General features: G+C 29.7%; 2 protein-coding genes and 8 non-coding genes across 11 annotated transcripts; 6 read left to right on the plus strand and 4 right to left on the minus strand.

Annotated features, from left to right (window-relative positions):
- The first annotated feature begins 644 nt into the window (after positions 1 to 644).
- Positions 645 to 806, plus strand: LOC123299408. Its single transcript, XR_006535341.1, has one exon. It is a non-coding gene; the product is annotated as a U1 spliceosomal RNA (small nuclear RNA).
- A 2241-nt stretch (positions 807 to 3047) lies between these two features.
- On the minus strand, positions 3048 to 3168 carry LOC123299393. The gene has a single exon (XR_006535329.1). It is a non-coding gene; the product is annotated as a U5 spliceosomal RNA (small nuclear RNA).
- Positions 3169 to 3954: 786 nt separating this feature from the next.
- On the minus strand, positions 3955 to 4075 carry LOC123299399. Its single transcript, XR_006535335.1, has one exon. It is a non-coding gene; the product is annotated as a U5 spliceosomal RNA (small nuclear RNA).
- Positions 4076 to 5390: 1315 nt separating this feature from the next.
- Positions 5391 to 5511, minus strand: LOC123299397. The gene has a single exon (XR_006535333.1). It is a non-coding gene; the product is annotated as a U5 spliceosomal RNA (small nuclear RNA).
- Positions 5512 to 6354: 843 nt separating this feature from the next.
- On the plus strand, positions 6355 to 19965 carry LOC123298092 (vascular endothelial growth factor D-like). 2 transcript variants are annotated; one of them, XM_044879996.1, is made up of 6 exons: positions 6355 to 6494; positions 9035 to 9134; positions 18028 to 18054; positions 18558 to 18748; positions 18809 to 18922; positions 19233 to 19965. In XM_044879996.1, the coding sequence occupies exons 1-6, from the start codon at positions 6435 to 6437 to the stop codon at positions 19533 to 19535; spliced, it is 795 nt and encodes a 264-aa protein (XP_044735931.1). In that variant the 5' UTR covers positions 6355 to 6434; the 3' UTR covers positions 19536 to 19965. The 2 variants fall into 2 exon arrangements, with proteins under 2 accessions (XP_044735931.1, XP_044735930.1); XM_044879995.1 differs by lacking the exon at positions 6355 to 6494 and adding an exon at positions 6757 to 7075.
- On the plus strand, positions 9756 to 9876 carry LOC123299395. Its single transcript, XR_006535331.1, has one exon. It is a non-coding gene; the product is annotated as a U5 spliceosomal RNA (small nuclear RNA).
- LOC123299398 lies at positions 10762 to 10881 on the plus strand. The gene has a single exon (XR_006535334.1). It is a non-coding gene; the product is annotated as a U5 spliceosomal RNA (small nuclear RNA).
- On the plus strand, positions 11760 to 11884 carry LOC123299392. Its single transcript, XR_006535328.1, has one exon. It is a non-coding gene; the product is annotated as a U5 spliceosomal RNA (small nuclear RNA).
- LOC123299396 lies at positions 12922 to 13042 on the plus strand. Its single transcript, XR_006535332.1, has one exon. It is a non-coding gene; the product is annotated as a U5 spliceosomal RNA (small nuclear RNA).
- On the minus strand, positions 14661 to 17410 carry LOC123298093. The gene is made up of 2 exons (XM_044879998.1): positions 17147 to 17410; positions 14661 to 15855 (listed from the first exon to the last, which is right to left on the minus strand). The coding sequence occupies exons 1-2, from the start codon at positions 17389 to 17391 to the stop codon at positions 15282 to 15284; spliced, it is 819 nt and encodes a 272-aa protein (XP_044735933.1). The 5' UTR covers positions 17392 to 17410; the 3' UTR covers positions 14661 to 15281.
- Positions 19966 to 21363: the final 1398 nt, after the last annotated feature.

Genomic DNA, 21363 nt, shown 5'->3' on the forward strand with positions numbered 1-21363 from the left:
TAAACATCTTGTTATCTATTATAGATATGAAGTAAGAAGAGTTTTTATGGTCGTTCTTATGTATAAGGCAAAGAAAGACTCTTCAGACAAATAATTTCTTGTGTGATGCGACTCCCAGCTTAATCAAATGATATGATTGCACGCGCGTCACACACAATACATTGTCTGAAGAGTCTTTCTTTGTCTTATACGTAAAAACGTCCATAAAAACTCTTCTTATTTAATATATTATAATGGCTAACGAGATGCTTTCCAAATGTATAGAATTTCATAAGAAAGCAACGTATATAATAATAAGAGAACAGTAAAGGATAATATAAATTATTAAAAAAAGATAGTAGATACAAGAGAACACTAGATAACAAAATAAATATTCTAAACTAAGATAGCTTCAGATAAACATTTAGTAAATAAAGATCGACAAATAAGATATAAATGTAAGTACGTTTGAACTACCCTTGTTTAATAAATGGTATGCGTAGAATTTAAAATTGTAATATCTGTATACAATCTAAAGCTAAACAGTGATAGCTATATTGAAATATTTTTCTGTTTCTGTTTGAATTTGAATAAAATTATTGCTTCTCTCACAACCAGTATGTAGAAGTTCGTTATATAAATAGTTAAATTTTGTTAAAGAAATCATACTTACCTGGCGTAGGGGTTACCGTGATCAACAAGGCGGTTCCCCCAGGGTGAGGCTTTTCCATTGCACTACGGTTAAGCTGACCCTTGCGATTATCCCTAATGTGGATAACTCGGGCGCGTAATTTTTGGTAGTCGGGACTGCGTTCGCGCTCTCCCGGTCTTATTATAAACAAAAGTCAATTTATGAAACGAAACCTTTGGTACTTTCTATGAATATCAGAAACACCACCCATAGCTTAAATACATATGTGGAGAAAAGTAAAGATCCATACCATTAATTCATGAAACAAATTGATCAGTTCGTACTTGAGCAATATATAGGGTCGATTAATGTTTTCGTAGGAACCCCCTTTCTTGTAAACCTTTAAAGATGGAACAAAAGTTTATAAATCTAAAAATGTTTCTTAGAAAACAATAAACAACTTAATGACACTTTTTGCATTCTATCTCTATCATTTTATCTTACTATCGATTCCCGTTGTCATTTTCAGCATATATTTTTCCATCCCCTAGATGGGCTGGTTAGGTTACCACTCGACACCATATAACTTTCGTTTCTTGGGCTTTTATCCTCTGACCGTCATATTTTTAAGTCAATCGGAGCTATAGTAAAGAATTTAGAGTTTTAATCCTCGTTTACTGAAGTATTAGTATATGCAGATATCCACTTATTATGAAAATTTTTTTCATACTTTCGAATAGTCGAAAGTAAATTTTATGAAATACTAAAAGAAAAATCGCCGAAGTATTAAAAAACTAATACAAAATAATTGTTGTTTTATTATAAGTAACTTTTCGATTGTTGTGATGCTATTATTATCGATTGATCGTTATTTTTACTTCACGTATTAGTGACTAAATGATGAATTCACAAAACAAAACAGTAAGGTCTAGTAATCAGCTGGTATTTAACTGATGATCGAAGAGTTAATAAACTGCAGCAACAACTATGCGCCTACGTGACATATCACACTTACGCCAAAAATATTTGTATATACAAGCGAGGTAAAGGTAAAATAAATGTAAGATACATTGCAATATAAATGTTTATAGTCTAGAGGCTAAGCGATATCACCCTGCATTTTTCGATACTGTTAGAAAATTAAGTACAGATGTTCTTTAAACTAGCTGTGAACTACCTACTTTGCTAGGCAACTTCAATTTTAAAGATTATTGTGTTATAACTTATAAGTTATAACAACCTTCACTTCATATGCCGTCACTTATCCTTCTTTTATTCACAATTTCGTCGATTTTATTATTTCGGTGCAGAACTGTATTTTTTTTGAAAACAACCCATGTTACTGAAAAAATTTTCCAAATTATCTAGTACCTATACCTTGAAGGTTGTGGCCTAGTTCATATCCCTGCAAAAAGAGTTCACAACTTTTAAACGGCTGAACTATCATGTAACTTACACATCATGCTCTTTTATTTGATATCAGACTTGGGTATTATTGAAAATATTCGATCGTTCATCCCCATTTTCACCCTTTCCCCTCATACCCCATTACGTCGGAGCTACAGTTTTGTAATATTCAGGTCGTGCTCTTACATATGATACCCCATTTGAAAATATTCCATTGTTCATCCCCACTTTCACGCTCCACCTTTCCATCCCCAGAAGGTTAAAAATAGATAAAAACAATTCTTGAAGCTAGTTGTTTATCATGTCAAAATTTGAGCTGAATCTATAAATTTTTAAGTTTTTGAAGCACAACCCTTTCTTAACCGAGAACAATTGGTTGATTCTGCATTTGTAGTTTACCGTCTGAACTAATATATTTATTGCCCTATTCAATGTAAATTGGTTCAGGTGTTTTAAATAAAGTATTCTGTTCTGTGTATTATAATGTTGTGTAAATATTAACCCAATAATGAATAAATTGCATGCAATAATATCTTATTTGAGGTATGCATATAACATCCATGCAGTAATATCACAAAAGATGATAAAGTTAGATGTGCGAAATTAGATGTTTTTTTAGCTTGAGAATATGTTTGCTAAAATATAGTCGAAAAAGCTTTTTCTTTGTTTATTATATTTTATTTTGATTTAAATTGTAATTCAATGCAAATTCTAATTCACATATGAAACTTGGACGAAAAGCAAAACAAAAATATTATATCGAACAGAGAAAGATAGATAATAAAGTCATAATATAGCCGCCATTTGGGATCTTTATTTCTATAATGACTACTAAAGCCTCAAAAAATAAAACGGCGTTAAAGAAAAGTAAGAATTTTGGAATATTAGAATTTCGCCTGTGTTTACGTGTGAGAGTTTCTAACGTCTTACTCTATTTGCCTTAATAAACTGTTGGGCTGTAACGTTTACGGCTGAGGCTTTTGATTATTATGTAAGCACGTATTAATTATTTTAGATTTGATTTACAGGCCCATCCGAAATCGGACGAGCCATAGAAAAATTTATACAAGACTCATTTGAGTTGTTCCTCTCCACGGAAATCTTTAGTAAAAGGCGAAAGATTTATTCGCTCTGAAGAGAAACCAGAGTAATTATAATCATGATTTCAAGTATTTTATATACATAAGACTTCAACATACCATTAGCGAGAGGAACACACAGTTTTTTTTTTATTATTGTATACATTTGATGTGTATGTTAAATTGCATATCATTTATGTGTTAATTTCACTCATTTACTTGATTGACTGTTCTTGAGACCGAAAACCTATTTGGTCAAATTGGAGGGGAGGAGAAGAGTGAAATTAAAATAAAAGGAACTTTCCAGGGCATCTTGCAAGCAAAGACAAGTCATAATAAAAATATGATTATGATACATTTAATTGTACTACGAACAAATTTAAACTGTTACTTCAGTAGGGTCCTTAATATTGGAATCATTCAGTGCAATTTCACTAAAATACTGCAGATTATTAATGTTTCCATTCTCAAATAAACTAAATTTCAGTCTCTGTATGATTTTGGGTACAGATGTAAAGCGAATAAGTTTTGTCTTCCACTAAAATACTGCAGATTATCAATGGCTTCATTCTCAAATAGACTGAATTTCATTCTCTGTATGATTTTACAGTTGTGAAGCTAAGTTTTATCTTCCCACATTTATGCTCGGTAACTAGCATCCTCAGAGTCTATTGGAGAATAATGAACAGCTGGGAACATCCATATTTAATAAGTTAACAAGGGCTATATCTTCGTAGTGCCTCGTAACTAAGGAGAGACATTTAAATCAGTAGAATAAGACAGTTGAATAATAATTGATATAAATGAACAATCGATTTGCAGAAAAGAATATATGTTTTTAGATTTGTTCAACAAGGCCCATCCGAAATCGGACGAGCCATAGAAAAATTCATTCTAGACTCATTAGAGTTGTTCCTCTCCACGGAAATCTTTAGTAAAAGGCGAAAGATTCATTCGCTCTGAAGAGAAACCAGAGTATTTTTAAATATGATTTCAAGTATGGTTATATACAAAAGACTTCAACATACCATTAGCGAGGGGAACACGAGCTATTATTATTATTTTCTGTATATTATAGAATATTATCGTAAGTATGATTATCAACTCGTCGCACGGTAAATGAATAATAATCATTAAGATGAAGAAAATATCATGTTAGTGGTAAAACCCAGGTTGCATTAATTTTCCCTAAAATTCTACCACAGATAATAGTAAAGTAGGTAACGTTTAAAAAGACGGATCAAAAAAACTAAAAGGTTATCAACTTCATAAAAGTTTAAAAGGAATTGTATTTTAAATTTGAAATGGGATTCTTTGGTTTTAACATAATAATATAAATATTATTATACACAAAAATTTAACATTGTATGATATTTGTTTATATATTTCATGACAATGGCCTTGACTAATTGTTAAATTCATTTAAATAATTACATGAAAAAAAAGTAAATTGTTTACACAGCAAATACTTTTACCTTGTGATTTTAGCTTCAAAGCATAGAACTATTAACGACACGTCATATATAAATAAATATAATTAACATTGTTAACTATCTTAAACGTACCATTCCGTCGATATACGAAAATTGATAAAACGGTCAAAATTCCAATTCCATATAAAGAGCGTACTTAGATTGAGGTTACCTAGCTGATAGATAGGAAGATTTGATATTCCCGCGTGGAAGAAATTAATTATGACCCATTGGCTTCCTGGCCCTATTTGTTTAAAAAAATTGGCCATGCCCGTGCGTTATTTGACCTATTTATATATTATATTATATTTATATTATTTTTTTTTAAGTATAATAAAGAAATATTTTATCGAATTTTTCGCAAGATATCATAAAGAAGCAAGAAGCTTTTTCGGGCTTTATGATATTAAAATGAGCTTTTCATTATGATTATGAGTAGTAAGACAAGATGTTAATTTGTCTATTTGTACACAAGAGATGGAACGGTTTCTCTCGCTTAATTTCGTCGAAATTTAATGGTCTAATTAAATTTTATATAACAACTTAAGATTAATTAGTGCTCCGGCCCATGCGAAATCAGACGAGCCACAAAAAATTCATTTAAGGCTCATTTGAGTTGTTTCGTTAGCAGCAGTATAATAAAATTTTTTTATTACGTTTTACTGCAATCTTTTCTCGTCGTTACTAATGCTGTACGAAGGGTGCCTGCGATGCTAATTGGCAGTTTTCGAAGTGAATGTGATAGATACATTTGGAAAAATTATTCATTATCATGAGTTTCTCTTCGAACTTTTTTCATACTTTTGGGTTTAATTAAAGGGCCCATCCGAAATCGGACGAGCCATAGAAAAATTCATTCTAGACTCATTTGAGTTGTTCCTCTCCACGGAAATCTTTAGTAAAAGGCGAAAGATTTATTCGCTCTGAAGAGAAACCAGAGTGATTAAAATTAAAATTTCAGGTATGTTATATACATAAGACTTCAACATACCGTTAGCGAGAGGACCACACAGTTTTTTTATTATTGTATACATTCGATATGTATGTTAAATTGCATATCATTTATGTGTTAAATTCACTCATTTAGTTATTGATTGACCGTTCCTGAGATCGAAGACCTATTTAAACGATCTTTCCAGGGCATTGTGAATCTCATTAACTGACATGATCGGAGTTCCTTCGGAGGATAATAATTATACTTATGAAAAGCTTTGCGACGCGAAGCACAGTAGTTTGTGTAATTTTTGCCGTATATGTTAAATTAGATTATGTGATTCGGCCTTTAGCCAAATAAACCAGGAAGACATTACTATGATTTTCTCAACACTGTAATAAAATCTATTTAAATTGAAATGAAAAGAATACTTCCAAAAAGTAAATTCACTTTTTTGTACAAAAGAAAATAATAAATTTTTTTTTAATACCTAATAAAAATGCATACCCACAAACACACGTATGGTTATGGATATGTTGAAATTATTAACAACTTTCATTGAATAAATAAATAAATTCGGGGTCAAATGTAATACCTCCATATTAATATTTTAACTAATATTATCTATGGAAGTACAACAACAACTAACTCCCCGTGAAGGTAACAAATAAATTTGCAATACATAATTCATCTCTCAAAAAGTATCTATCCATACGTACAAGCAGCAATACAGGCAGCAAAAAAAAAATATACATCACAAAATCTTGTTTTATATTTGATTCTTAGAATTGTTGTCGGAGTTTAAATTTATAACGTTGCCCGAAAAAGAAATCAAGCATATTAATTTTCTTATATATAAATGATAATCAGTATCGTTTCAATCATTACGTCAATAAATTTGCGGTGTATGGTTTTTACACAAATGACAAAATATGATAAGAAATTTCTACTTTAATTTTGTAATCATGTATTATATTATTGGCGCGTATCAGGTACGTTTGATGAACTCTTGTCAATCCAAATAACACACACACACACGTAAAGTCTTATATAGCCTGAAGCACAATTTAGTTTTTTAAATTATTTGCGGTTGTAAAAAAAACAAAGTCTAATAAATTATTGTACAAAAAGTATATTTTAAAATGGGTGGTAAAATTTTATTCACAACCACTAACTAACATAAATAAAATGCATTTTATATTTTCACAATTTTAGTTTGAATAAAATTATATTTCAAACAGTGATTCAACCAACAGTGTACTCTAAACCGTGCTGTGATTTAAATCAAATAAAATAGACTTTAAATATATTAATATCTAGTTTTTTTTAAAAGAAGTGTCTTAAAATGTGGTTATCAGTGCATGTTTTAGTTTATTGTTTAATTTATTGTGAATTAACTAATTGTTTTAAATTATTTGGTCGGAAATGGTTTGATAATCACGACCATGCAGACGAAAATGATCATACTCGTATGCCAGAAAGTTTTGGTATTAGACGTCATCAAGGTGAACAAAGTGAAATAAACATTTCAATGCCATCTAAAGTGTGTTCTCACTCTAATAGTAATAAACAGGTGTGATTAATTATTATTTGTGTTTATTTATTTAAAAAAAAATTTTTGTTTCTAATTCAAAAATTTCGAAAAATATTCTAAAATCGTCCAATATTATAAAATATTTTTCTTTTGGTTAAAGATCAGCTTAAAAAAATATAATTTAAAAAGAATACATTAAAATTTTTCAACAATAAGTTAATTTATAAAAAATCATCTAATTAGTGGAAAATTTATTTTATTAAATGTAATGGGTTCCACAATTTTTATCGTAACTTGAGCTCAATATTAAAGAAACAACATTTATACCCTGTGTATAAAAAAATATATATATCAAGGTATACTAATTTTAGCCCTTTAGTAAGTTTGTAACGTTTAGAAACATTGATAATACGAACAAAATTTTGTTGGTATATGTGTTCATACTCTTCATAAAATCACCTAATTCGCAATCAGTAACTGTCTGTCCGTCCGTCGACACGGTAACTAAAAAATGGAAAGAGATATCAAGTTGAAATTTTTGTAGCGTGCTTAGGACTTATAGGTCAATTGGGATTTGGGAAGAACCCATATTGTAAACCGTTAAGAGTTAGAACAAAATGTTCCTTATAAAAAAATTTTTTTTTCAAACAACTTTTGTTTGAAAATTCGTAAAAATCATGTTTACCCATGAGGGCGGAAATTAGGATAAAACTTTGGTGTCTATTTTCTCCAAAACTATAAAAGATAGACAGCTGAAAATTTGCAGGTACTAACGATTTTGTAAAACATTCTCGAATAACGAAAAAAAATTCTAGAGAAAATTTCGAAATTTTCTAAAACCAAATAAATGGCGGCTGAAAGGCCGCCATAATTGCGTTGGTATTTTAAACTCTTCTAATTTATAAAAAAATAATGCAAGCACTGACATTCAACACTTTCTATACAGGATATTTCAACGATTAGGTCAGTCAATTGTTTGTTTTCACTTCTTTTCTGATAGTTTTAAAAAAAACACGGTCTTTTTTGAGATAATCAAAGTATAGCAAATATAGAAATATTTTTGGACAACCTTAAAATTTTTGGTTGAAAATCGAAATCGGATCGCAAAAATTGTGCTTGTATATTATTTTTGGAGGCGAACACCAAGGCACAAATAAAAATTATTGTAAAATATTATTATTTTATTACCTAGAAATAAACGATTTGCAAGGCGCCAATGGATTATTTTATTTTGAAAAATTAAAAAATATTCATTTTGATGTTGGGAAAATAATTTTGCCATGCGACAGCCTATAGACCTACGATAATAGGCTTAAATTGAGTTTTAGCAGGCGTTGAATAAATAGATGAATATTAAAATAAATTATATATTAGATTTATTAGATTTAAGACCTGTTTAAAGCTACCACAGAAACTGCTTGACGATATTAACTAGAATTAGCATTCATTTAGCATTCATTTAGCATAGAATTAGATTAAGCTAGAAGCTTAATCCCTAGCTAATGTGCAATTTTATTTCTCAATTTTTTTTTTATTATTCGCAAAATTTTATTATCAGAACAGGAAATTTCTCAAACATTTGTAAGATTTTACCAGGAACAAAAAAAACTACACCTAAAAAATACCAAGAAAAAATGTTACATTAAAACAGTAAAATTCTATGTAAATTTTAATGCAAAATTCTTCGAAAAGAAATTATTTTTGTCAAACAGGTATATTTTATCAGGAATTTCCGATAAAACAAATGATTCATATGTTTATTTTAAACAAGATATTTAATAATATGGTGACACGTTATTTTAAAATAATTTAATCGAATATAATTGATAAATTCTTAGATTAAAATTAATAAATTTTCCTAAGTCTTTTTTTAATTTTTTTTACTTTTCCGCTAATTACAACTAATATAATTGATTTTTCCTGAAATTCCTCAAAATTATCAAAATAGATTAAAATGGTAAATTTTGTATGGTTTCATGTTTATTTTTTTTTTTTTAGATTCCTATGAGTTTACTACGAGAAATAAATGGGGTAGCCAGTTTGGATGATTTTGTGGATCGTTATGTGGACGGAGCCACAGATTCAATAAGTTTAACAAGTGAGTATTCTTCATTTTTTAACCACTGATTAACAGGCGGGGTAGCTCCTAAACGAATGAACCGATTTTCTTGAAACATAGCTAAGAACATTCTCGATCAAATTTTTGTGTATATATTATATTTACATACACTTTATGTCTGTTAGTTACGATTTCAACGGTTTTTATAAATTTTTCTATTTAAGAACGATGTAAAATATTTATGTCTATCTCGATGTATTTCTTGATTAAAAAATGTATTATAGGTAAAGCTTAGGCTAGGAACTATAAATTTAGCCTCATGATAATTTTTGTCCCTTATATGGGACGTCTTTTACTTTTACTAAAGAGAAACAACTCAAATGAGTTAAATTCATCAATTAAATATTTGATGAATATTTATAAAATTATTCAAGATTAATGGAAAAAATTAATTAAATTTTTTTTACTTAAATATATAATAAAAGTATATCAATTTTTATTTAACTAAAATGTTATATTTTCATGTAATATGAAACTCCTCTTGACTCCATGAAGTGAAGGAGAACAAACGTATACAATAATAAAAAAAACTGTGTGTTCCTCTCGCTAATGGTATGTTGAAGTCTTATGTATATAACATACTTGAAATCCAAGGCTCAATCACTCTGGTTTCTCTTCAGAGCGAATAAATCTTTCGCCTTTTACTAAAGATTTCCGTGGAGAGGAACAACTCAAATGAGTCTAGAATAAATTTTTCTATGGCTCGTCCGTTTACGGATGGGCCTTGTCAATAAAATTCCAAAAATTATGTAAATTGATCGAAGTGTTCATAACAGTGATTGTTATATACATTATTCAAAATGTTCATCTGACTTTACATTTCATCGAAAATTTATACCGGCGTGGTAGTGGCTGCGATTTGCAAAAATGTTTTTTTAAATTGGTATTCGATTGTTCAATAAAGGTAGTTAGTTGTTATATCATTTTTCAACTGACTTTTTTTCTGAAGGAACTCTCTGATGGTGCCAGTTACTGAGCTATATGCGTCACAACTATACCCAAAGTAATACAAGACACTCAAATTCAGTCTATTTGAGAATGAAGCCATAGATTCTGCAGTATGTTTAGGAGGATTGTACTGAAACAGTCCAATATTAAGAACCCTACGGAAGTAACATTTTAAATTTGTCCGTAGTTTAATTAAATTTATCATAATCATACTTATATTAAGACTAGTTTTTGCTTACACGATGCCCTGGAAAGTTCCTTTGATTTTAATTTCACTCTTCACCCACCTCCTCGAATTTGACTCAACTAATAGGTCTTCGGTCTCAGGAACCTTAATGCAAATTTCAAAAGTCACTGCGAGCTTAATACTTTTTAATTTGAATATCCCTGCCCCTTACTCTAGGAAGGGCATTCCTAGCTTCGACTATCGACCAGAAGAACTTTGATTTATAATTTCAATCTCAAAGTTATTGGCATCCCGGAGACGCAGTGATCAACAGTTAATCAGTAAGTAAATGAGTGAATTTAACACATAAATGATATGCAATTAAACATACATATCGAATATATACAAATAAAAATAAAAAAAGGTGTGGTCCTCTCGCTAATGGTATGTTGAAGTCTTATGTATATAAAATACTTGAAATCTTATTTTCAATCACTCTGGTTTCTCTTCAGAGCGAATAAATCTTTCGCCTTTTACTAAAGATTTCCGTGGAGAGGAACAACTCAAATGAGTCTAGAATAATTTTTCTATGGCTCGTCCGATTTTGGATGGGGCCTTGTTAATCAAATCTAAAATTAAATATTCCTAGTTGTAAATCGATTGTTCGTTCAATTAAGTTAGTCAGTGATTATATTCATCAATCAAATGACTTTACTGATTTAAATCTCTGTATTGTAGAATTGAAGATCCTACGAATACACAGGCTGTATTATTTATTTTAAAAATTAAGTTAGTCTTATTACTTATTATTGACTATTCTCCGAAGGAACTCTGATGATGCCAGTTACCGAGAATAAATCCGAGAGTACAAAACTAATATGCTTCACAACTGTACCCAAAGTCATACAGAGACTCAAATTCAATTTACTTGAGAATGCAGCCATCGATTGTCTGCAGTATAGTATTTTAGGAGGATTGTACTGAAACAGTCCAATATTAAGAATCCTGCGGAATATTTTTAAGTACGTAGTTCAACTAAATTTATCATAATCATGTTCATATTATGACTAGTCTTTGCTTGCACAATGCCTTGGAAAGTTCCTTTGATTTTAATTTCACTCTTCCCCCACCTCATCCATTTTGACTCTACAAATAGGTCTTCGGTCTCAGGAACCCTAACGCAAAAAACACTGAGAGCTTAAGGCCTTTTAATTTGGCTCTCCCTTCCCTTTGACTCTAGAAAGGACATTCCTGGCTTCCACTATAGAGCTGAAGAACTTTGATTTAAATTTCAATCTCAAAGTTATTGGTATTTCGGAGGCGCAGTGATTAGTAGTCAATCAGTAGCTAAATAAGTCGATTTAACATATAAATGATATGCAATTAAACATACATATCTAATATATACAATAATAAAAAAAGGTGTGGTCCTCTCGCTAATGGTATGTTGAAGTCTTATGTATATAAAATACTTGAAATCTTATTTTCAATCACTCTGGTTTCTCTTCAGAGCGAATAAATCTTTCGCCTTTTACTAAAGATTTCCGTGGAGAGGAACAACTCAAATGAGTCTATAATAAATTTTTCTATGGCTCGTCCGATTTTGGATGGGCCTTGTTAATCAAATCCAAAGATAAATATTCCTTTTTGTAATTCGATAGTTCATTAAAATCAGTTATTGTTAAACTATTGAACTCTACTGATTTTTATCTCTGTTGTGGTGTAGTAATGAGGACATACGAAGTCACAGTCCGTCTTGTGCACATTTAAAAGAAAAATATTATGTGCGTCTCGCTGATTAATAGTATTCTCTGATGTCTCAAAGTCGTCATTCCGAGACTCAAAGTCAGTCTATTTGAGAATGGAGCTATCGATAGTCTGCACTTCTGCAGTATTTTGGGAGGATTGTATGAAAAAACAGTCCAATATGAAGAAGCCTACTTTGATTTCAATTTCACTCTTCTCCCTCCATTTGGACTCTGCAAATAGGCCCTGCAAAAGTGGATCAGGTTTTTATAGATGTTTTCCCAATACTGAAGGCATCATTAAGAAGTGAATCAGCAACCGTAAAGATATTTCAAATGAAACTATTTTAAAAATATGTTCTCCTAATATTAATTTAATAACTTTTGATTTTCTTCACTATTTTTCTACGAAATTTGTTGTTGTTTTTTAGAAAAGAGTACAGGGTAGCCATGGGTCACAGTAGCCACGAAAGCGGAATTCCTCACGGGTCGAGCTAGTACATAAAATACTGCATTAGCGTAAATATTCCGTCGTATAAGTCCATTAAAAACAAACCATATCAGTCTATGAAAAGCAAAATTCAGTTTCTTTTTTTTTTAGGTTAGTTTACTATTTATAATTGCATTTGCCCAACATCCAAATTTAATTAACACTGATTAAAAAGTGATCTGAAAATATGAGAAAAGTACATATTAGTGAAGTTTGGGGTTATTCAATTTATGATAAAAAATGATGTTGATTTTTTTTTAAAAACATTCGCCTCGCTTTTAGCGAATGCAAATGTTAAAAAATATTCGAATATTCGTCCCATTACTAATGTATACAATAATTTAAAAAGTGTATGTTCCTCTCGCTAATGGTATGTTGAAGTCTTTTGTATATAACATACTTGAAATCATGCTACAATTACTCTGGTTTCTCTTCAGAGCGAATAAATCTTTCGCCTTTTACTAAAGATTTCCGTGGAGAGGAACAACTCAAATGAGTCTAGTTTAAATTTTTCTATGGCTCGTCCGATTTCGGATGGGCCTTGTTAATCTATTCCAAAAACAATCACATGGTGCTAACCGATATTACATTTATGTATGTTGTTAGTTCATTATTCAACTGACTCTCTCTATTGATTCTTTACTGTAGTAACTATGTACTTTGAAGGACATAGTTCGTCTTTGTATACTTTAAAGAAAATCTTGCTGATATTCTGGACTGTGTACCCGAAGTCATACAAAAACTCAAATACAGTCTATTTGGGATTGTACTGAAACAGTTCAATATTAAGTATCATAGTCTTATCAGATCAAGTAAGATTCATTTAATAAAAAAACATAAACTTTACTATAAATTTATTTAAAAAAATAACAATATTGATACACAAATTATAATACTTTATAATATTTAATAAAATATTTACCCTAAAAATATAAACCCTTAATAACCAAACGCATCATTCTTAACGTTATTATTCAAAATACGCTTATAAAAAGTCTATTTAATAGATTTAAAAAAATGCAAAAAAACAAATAATAATAATCACAGATACGTTATTTAAAATACATTGTAGTTGAAGACACATTATCCTCTGTTTCTTTTATCGTAAATTCAAGCGTGGATCCATGAAATTATTTGGAGAGAGCAGTTTGGTAGATTATTTCTACGCTCACTGATCTCACTGAAAGATTAGCTTGACTTTTGTAGTTAGCTTGTGAGCATTGAATAATATAATACTTGTGAATTATTTTTAAAAAAATCTATATTTTTGGAGGATGCAGTTGACATTTGTTGAAAAACAGTCTGGATTCGCGCTTGTAAGTTTAATAGATTAATACCAAGTGGTTTAAAAAATACACAAAATTTCGCTGGAGCTCTGAATCTCTGGAGCTACCAGTCGGATTCGAAAAATTCCTTTTGTAGATTATAGCCGGATTCATGAGGATCTCTCCAAAAATTGCAATAATGTAACTAAGTAGGCAAATTTTTGACCAAGGAGTCAAAAATTTGCCTATAAAATTCATTATAATGGATAAACTCAATAACTTCTTAACAAATTATTTCATCTATAGAAAGTATCAACAAATAATATGAGTTTTATTTTCAACAAACTAGGGTTTCGGACCAAAAAATTAGAACACATGAAATTGTGAACATATTAAGCGGGTGTGAGTGAAGACAAGTCTATAACGCGGTAAAATTTGTTGTTAAATTTGAAACTTCGATTCGATTTTATTTCGAACAAAATGTCAAAAAATATTTATATACTTCAAATGTTTTCTATCTTAGCTAATATTATTAATTGAAAGAAAAATTTAATCGAATGCCGCGTTAAATTAGTCGATAAACGATTTGTTTAGTTATACAGGGCTAAAATTATATACAATTTTTTTTCTTCAAATTTGTACTTTAAAATTTAATTTTGTTTGCTTTTTTATTAAAAATTATTTTGTAAATAGCCCCTTTAGGTTCTATCTATTCTTCTGTTGCCATTGGTGTCAATATAATTAATTTAAAATAACATTATTCTTAATAATAAGGCACGTTCGATAAAAATGGCATAACATTTTAAGGCTTTTACTGCAGTTTTAGTAACGTTAATGATCGGATTAATTCATATTAATGTCAACAAATACGCACTCAAGTCGAAGCTTTGAATATGCACTTCTAACAGTGCTCAAAAAGTGAGAAGTATGACCCCAAGTAGATTGCCAATGATAAAAAAAATTGGACAGAAAGTATTAATTCGCAAGTTTTATAAGTGAATGACAGTCATTGAGCTATACAGTTTTGGCAACCATTTTGTTAGCCTTTATTTTAGTGATTTAAACTTAATCCTTTTTTATTCTTCTGTACGAAAGCAAAGAGTGATCAGTTTAATGGTAGGTCGACACGATACCAACTTCACACAGACTATAGAATATTCGTCATACCATCATACCGATTTTGTTTGCACTGATTTTTTGCGCAGACAAAATAGACAAAATTCTATTAATTCTATTATAAAAGTCTGTGTGAAGTTGGTATATCGTGTGGACCTACCATAATGTTTATTCATTCTGGTGCGAAAACTTCAACTTCAGTAAGTGGTCCACTTTGGGTCTACTACTATATTATCGACGAGAATCCGTATCACACGTCGTGACGTCATCGTTGATAGTGTAATTATGAGCATATAACAAATTAATTCCATTTTTTTAAAAACACCTTCAATAATTGTTATAGATTTTATTTATTTAACATTATCACAGAATGAAAGAAAAGAAAAAGTGTAAAAATCAAAAACTTTGATTGGGAGTACCCGAATTTGTTTTCTTTACATCTTCATTATAAGCATTTTCAAATTGAGTCATCAAATTACGCCGACACTTGTTTTTATTTTCATAAATAATGTACCAAATTGTGTACTCGTTGCTTACTGGATCTTCACTATAAGCTATTTTTAATTTTAAAAATTGTTTATTCGTATCACCACCGACTATCTCCATCGCGGAAGTTGAACAACTTGGTGATGTCGTCGATGATGATATTGTTTCTATATATCCACTGGCTACAACATATTTCATAGAAATTCGTCCACCATCCCCGCCACCATTTTCTAACGGTACATCAATTAAAACTGTTGTTTTTTCTGGTGTATGAAAATCATCTTCAGACGGTTGTATAGGTTCTGATAATTGAGCATCCATCATTGTGGGAATTGAATGTGGTATAACAATATTGTCGGCATATTCTACCGACATTTTATTTGTATCATAATATGCATCATCAAAATCTTCAGGATCAATGTATTTTGTACTATCGTGATGTATGTCGTCATAATCTCCTTGTTCTTTATGTAATAATTTCGGCCTTCAAATAAAATTAATTATACAATGAATTAATAAATAGGGTCGGCACACATTGATAGAGCAAAATGTATCTAGATATTTTGATTGCATTTGGTAACTCAAAATTTAATTTTTTGGTATCACACTTTCGTTTTGGCTTCGAAATGCCTTAACCGGCTTGATCTTTTAATTTTGCTTTAAAAAACCTTATAATTAGCAAAATCATAAATTCGAATCAATTTAATTGTACTACTATGCTCTAAAACACACTTTAAAGTTACCAAGGTTGGCCTCACTAAAATAACGGGTATAGGCAATTATTTTATCTCCCTGAAATAGAAGCCTCCCGAGAGAATTCTCATAGATGAAAAAATTGTTTGACGCGACCTTTATAACAGCATACCATGAGGTGCCCAAATCGGGAAAAATCCAGGTCCTAGATCTATTATGAACATTTTCGTCTGCTAAAACTTCCTCCACGGTGTAAAAAACGAGTAATTACGAGTTAAGCCGAATCAATTCTGATATGTTGGACTTATGACTTAATATTGACTTCTATCTGAAATCCTTCTATTAAAATACCTTCGATTTAAAGGTGTTAAAATTGGCCCTAAATTTGCGTTATCACCATTTCGATTAGCAAATATTAAATTTTAATCTCAAATTAAGCTAAGCAGTTGTGAATATTGTATTCGAAACTGCTTAGGCTAATAGTAAAATATGGAACTTAATTTTAAATTATATTAATTCCGATTTAAACCCGTTGATTGGGGGTGAATCGAGGAAAAACAATTTTAATTTAGTCCATTCATGCCTTGCTATTTTAAATTTTGAATGAGTTTGAATTTCCGATTCATTATGATCTAATTTTTGTGGCAATAGACCTTTTCATCGATTTGCTTTTGTTTCGGACAGTTGTCAAAAACTATTCAACCTAAGAAAGCTAAATTATCTTCGCGCTTTTTGACAAGGATGGAAGATATAAGATGTCTTTCCTTGATTGAAAACAGCCCGAAACAAAAAAGAATCATTTTGTAAATGAATAGCCCTATCGTAGCACACACCCTTTTTAAAATTGATATAAATATGGGTTAAATTTGAGAAAAAAAACATTTTAAGTTATTATATTTCAAAATAAACGTATCAAAATGAAAATTATCGGACCATCGGAGTCGGGTAGAAATGTTTTTTTGAAGGGAACCAATGATTAAATATAAGTTGCGTTACGATCAGAGTCCTAACCCATTTTTCGGGCTAAATACCGGCATATAAGTAGTAGATAATAAAAATTTATTTTAAATTAAAACACTTACTGTATATTTTTCATATTACGATATGTTAGATGTTTTCGTGGTTCAATATTTTCGATAATATGCCGTAATGGATCTAAACTATTGATTAACTTCGTAACTTTTTTACAACCAACACAACTACGTCCAAACCAATCTAAATGTATAGTTGGTCCGAGATATGCGAACAATCGTTCGCGATGATTTTCTATTAAATCCTTATACCAATTTATAAATATCTTTGCATTTTCTTGTGCTATTTTCTCCATTTTATCAATATTTAATAATAATGATTAGGTATATTGTAATGTTAATAATTATTTATTAAATAAACAAATTTTACTTAACATACTCGCTAAAACAAATAATTATTATAAACAATTTGTTTCTATGCTTTAAAATCTAGTATCCTAAGATCTTAACTTTTTCAAATTTTATTAAAACAGGCATTTTAATAAATTATAATCTATGGTATAGTGCAGTAAATACGTTAGAAAATACCGCAGGATTTAAAATAATTCTCCGTCCAGTTTTTCAAAGGGATACCTAGGAGGAAAATAGTAGTTTTTAAGAAAATATACTTTGGAAAAAATCGCTTTCCTTGACTTAAAGTCGATCGTAGGTAGTTCTTTTTACCCTCTTTAAACAAGAGAAGCTTCTTTCTTCTTAACTAACGAAAATTCTTTTTTTAAATTTTGTAAATCGAAATAAAAAATTTATGACCTAAATCTGGCGTCCCTTAAAATTTACCGCCCTTGACTTCAGCCTACTCAGCCTGTTGATAAATCCACTACTGAGTGATAAGTTTTAATAAAATTTTAAAATATAACTAAAATATATTTTTTAAAAGAAATGGTTAAAAAAAGAAATGTTTAAAAGAAAATTAATATTTTTTTTTTTTGCAGGTAGATTTGGCGAAAGCGAAGAAAGATGTAAGTATATGTTTTACAATTTTACATGATAATTATGTTAGTCCAAAAAAAAAATAGAACTGAGACCAGTAAGCGATTTTAGTTTCAAAAAAAAAAACTAAGAATGATTCCTGTTAAGAGAAAAAAAAATTTGCTGAAAATTGACTAAGGACTACTAGAAGGAATATGCAATACGTATGCGCTTTGGAAGGAATTTTCCGGGATACAGAAGTTTTTGCCAATCGAGATTATAAAAGTGGATATAGTGAGGTCCACAAAAAATATTTATTCATCCCTCATTTTAGTCAACAAAGAAATACTTTTCAGCCCCCTCGGAAGCAGAAGTAAGAAAATGAGATACCCTAATCTGTCTCCATTTAACGGTCTATTTATACGTATAATTCTTCGAAGAGAAACTGTCTTTACTAATCTTTAGACATAATTAGATTTATTTGAGGACTTTTTGAAGACGAAATGACGAAATCAATAGATATTAAATATAAAAATATTTTTAATTATTTTAGCTGGAAGTCAAATGCTATTGCATGCTGGCTGTTCACCAGAATTCGTCACAGTTCCAATAGAAGTGGATGGTTTAGATTCCAACACAATTATACATCCGTCTTGTGTACGAGTTAAACGTTGTGGTGGATGTTGTGATGCCGTATCAGATTGTCAACCAACGAGTACCGGCAAAGAAATGGTGTCAGCAATTGTAAGAAATAATTAAATCGATATAAAAATTTTTCACTAATACTTTAAATTAAATTTTTAGATAAAAGTTTTTACATATAATCATGATACAAATAAATTTGGATTTGTACGAAATGAAATTGTCCCATTGGAAACGCATACCGAGTGTGAATGTGGATGTAAACGGAAACCGGAAGTAAGTAGTTATTAAAATGAACATATGGATCTAATTCATAACTTTTCTGTGATCTATTTTCTGGATAAAAAATTACTTGTAGATAGATATTCGAAGATTTAGAATTTAGTTCAATTCTATATGCTTGTGAATTTTGTTTTAATTGGTGGGTTGTTAATAACTGCATTTACAACTGCTTAATGTAAATCGAAATTTAATTAAATTTTCGTATATTATTGTTAATTAAAAGATTTTGGTCCACGATCCCCCTAATTGTAATTTTTTTGTGAAGAATTCATGAAATTTAATTTTCTAATTAATCTATTTTCAGCATTGCCTCAGTTATCAAAAATACTACGTAGAAGATTGCGCGTGTCGGTGTAATAATACCGATGAAGAAGATAAATGTGAATCACATGATAGGAAAATATGGAATCCAGACACTTGCACGTGCAAGTGTCAAGAAGAAGAAGATTGTGCTACTGGTTATTTCTTCGATGAAAATACTTGTGAGTGTATGGATGAAACACTAACCACCAGACGACCTATAAGCGATGTCCCAAAAAGCATAGCAGAAAATGAGCGAATTAAGCAAGAGCGTAATAAGCTTAAAGTAAAACCAATTTTAAATTAGTCAAGTATTGTGTATCATATAATTAATAATGTGATAAGTTTATTTATTACTTAAAATTATTTATTTTAGTCTTTATTGATATTATATTTAAACAAGTGATTTAAGTATCAAAATACTCTATACTAAGTGTCAAAAACCTATAACTCGCGGTTTTCCGAGTAACAAATGCTTGGGTTTCAAAAATAAAGTATGCTTTCTCCACTCCGAGCGAAAAGTTTCAACTTTCGTCCCGCTGTGCTAAACAAAGTTGCTGGCTTCCGCCTTCGTCGAGAAGAATAGAATATACGAAACATTTTCGAAAGCAAGAAACGTTTTACATCTTACAGTAAATACTAAAGGGACTTCTGGCTTCTCTAATTTCAATTGGTTTTTACGTTCACGTGCCCTGGTGGAAAAAATATTTGAAGAAAGAATAAGTCTTAAAAATTCTTAAATTAGACAATCCAAAAACGTTTAGAAATTTAGAGTTCCATAGAATTTTTCCGAGTTTTTAAGACTTATTTTTTCTTCAAATATTTTTTCTACCAGGGCACGTGAACAAAAAGCCAATTGACATTAAGGAAATCAGGAATCCCTTTAGTATTCACTGTAGGATGTAAAACGCTTTTTACCTTCGAAAATATGTTGCTATGCAATTTTCGAATGGATTTTAGTTTTTAAAACATCGACTGTAAGCACATAAACAAACAATTTTAAAGAAAGAACCGTCGTTTTTCAAAGTAAAAGTCATTGTTTTTACTTCGTTGTTCGGCTATGTGCTAAATTTCATTTAAAATTCCCAGTTTATCAATAGTCAAAATAGTATCTCCACTTATTTTCGATGTTGGCTTTAATATTTCTTATGTGCATATTCTTTTGTTATTTCTTCCTCGAGTAGTTACTCGCGGATCGGTTTGTTCATTTAATTTGAACAAAAATGGTCTTTATAGAAAACAAACCACTTTTATTGAATTTATTAGAATTTTTTTCGAAGAGTGTCTAAATTTCGCACAAACAATTATACGAAATCACAATTTTGATAGGAAAAAACTACTTTGAGTAAAACGTCCGTTTTTACCTAAACTGTACGATTTACGAAAAAATGTTTCGGACAAAACTGTTACTTTTTTAATGTATAACAACTTTTTAATTTAAAGTGTTCATGTATAATCATCTGTTAATCTAAATTCTAAACAAATAAAATTATTATTTGTCTACATAGAACAAGAAACTCTGTTAGTCACATAATATATTTAAATGAAAACGTGGAATTTGTGAGAATTACTTTATAATATTAAAAGAAGGTCAATTGTCCTTGTTACTAAATAGTTAATAGCAAATCATTATGAAATTGTTAATTAAAAGTAAATTAATAATAAAATTAAACTAGATGATTATCGATGTGGATAAATGTTTTCGATCAAAATATAGAAAACATACGCAGACAATAAAATTAGATTTTTTAAATATTTAATCTAGGTTAAAATAAATAAAATGTCATATTGTAAATAAGAATTTGAAAAGTATTAAGAAATTGCATTCCAAACAACTTAGTATTAGACATTTACTTAAAATAATTAAAATATAATGTAATATATTAAGAAAAAACAAAAAACAAAAGCAATAATGTATTAATAAGCATTATTTTATTTATTAATGAAAGCATAAATTAGTATCAAAGCATGATGTTGTTAATAGAAAAATAATACGTGTATATTTTATTATACCATTTAAAAAAATTAAAAGACAATTATTGTTTTCGAATTAAATCCTTTAAAGCCTTGTGTAATTTACTGTTTTTTAAAATCATGTCACTCTTTTTGGTACGATTTACAATTTTTTTATTTTC

Source organism: Chrysoperla carnea, chromosome 4 (genome assembly GCF_905475395.1).
Source record: "Chrysoperla carnea chromosome 4, inChrCarn1.1, whole genome shotgun sequence".
Classification (NCBI taxonomy): domain Eukaryota; kingdom Metazoa; phylum Arthropoda; class Insecta; order Neuroptera; family Chrysopidae; genus Chrysoperla; species Chrysoperla carnea.

What these genes read in the sequence shown, in the direction of transcription:
- LOC123298092 (XM_044879995.1), top strand. Translation starts at nt 6,848, where the DNA reads ATGTGGTTATCAGTGCATGTTTTAGTTTATTGTTTAATTTATTGTGAA. An exon ending in ACTCTAATAGTAATAAACAG is followed by an intron (nt 7,076 to 9,034) that starts GTGTGATTAATT and finishes TTTTTTTTTTAG; the next exon opens with ATTCCTATGAGTTTACTACG. An exon ending in GATGTAAACGGAAACCGGAA is followed by an intron (nt 18,923 to 19,232) that starts GTAAGTAGTTAT and finishes ATCTATTTTCAG; the next exon opens with CATTGCCTCAGTTATCAAAA.
- LOC123298093 (XM_044879998.1), bottom strand. Translation starts at nt 17,391, where the DNA reads ATGGAGAAAATAGCACAAGAAAATGCAAAGATATTTATAAATTGGTAT. An exon ending in CGTAATATGAAAAATATACA is followed by an intron (nt 15,856 to 17,146) that starts GTAAGTGTTTTA and finishes TTTTATTTGAAG; the next exon opens with GCCGAAATTATTACATAAAG.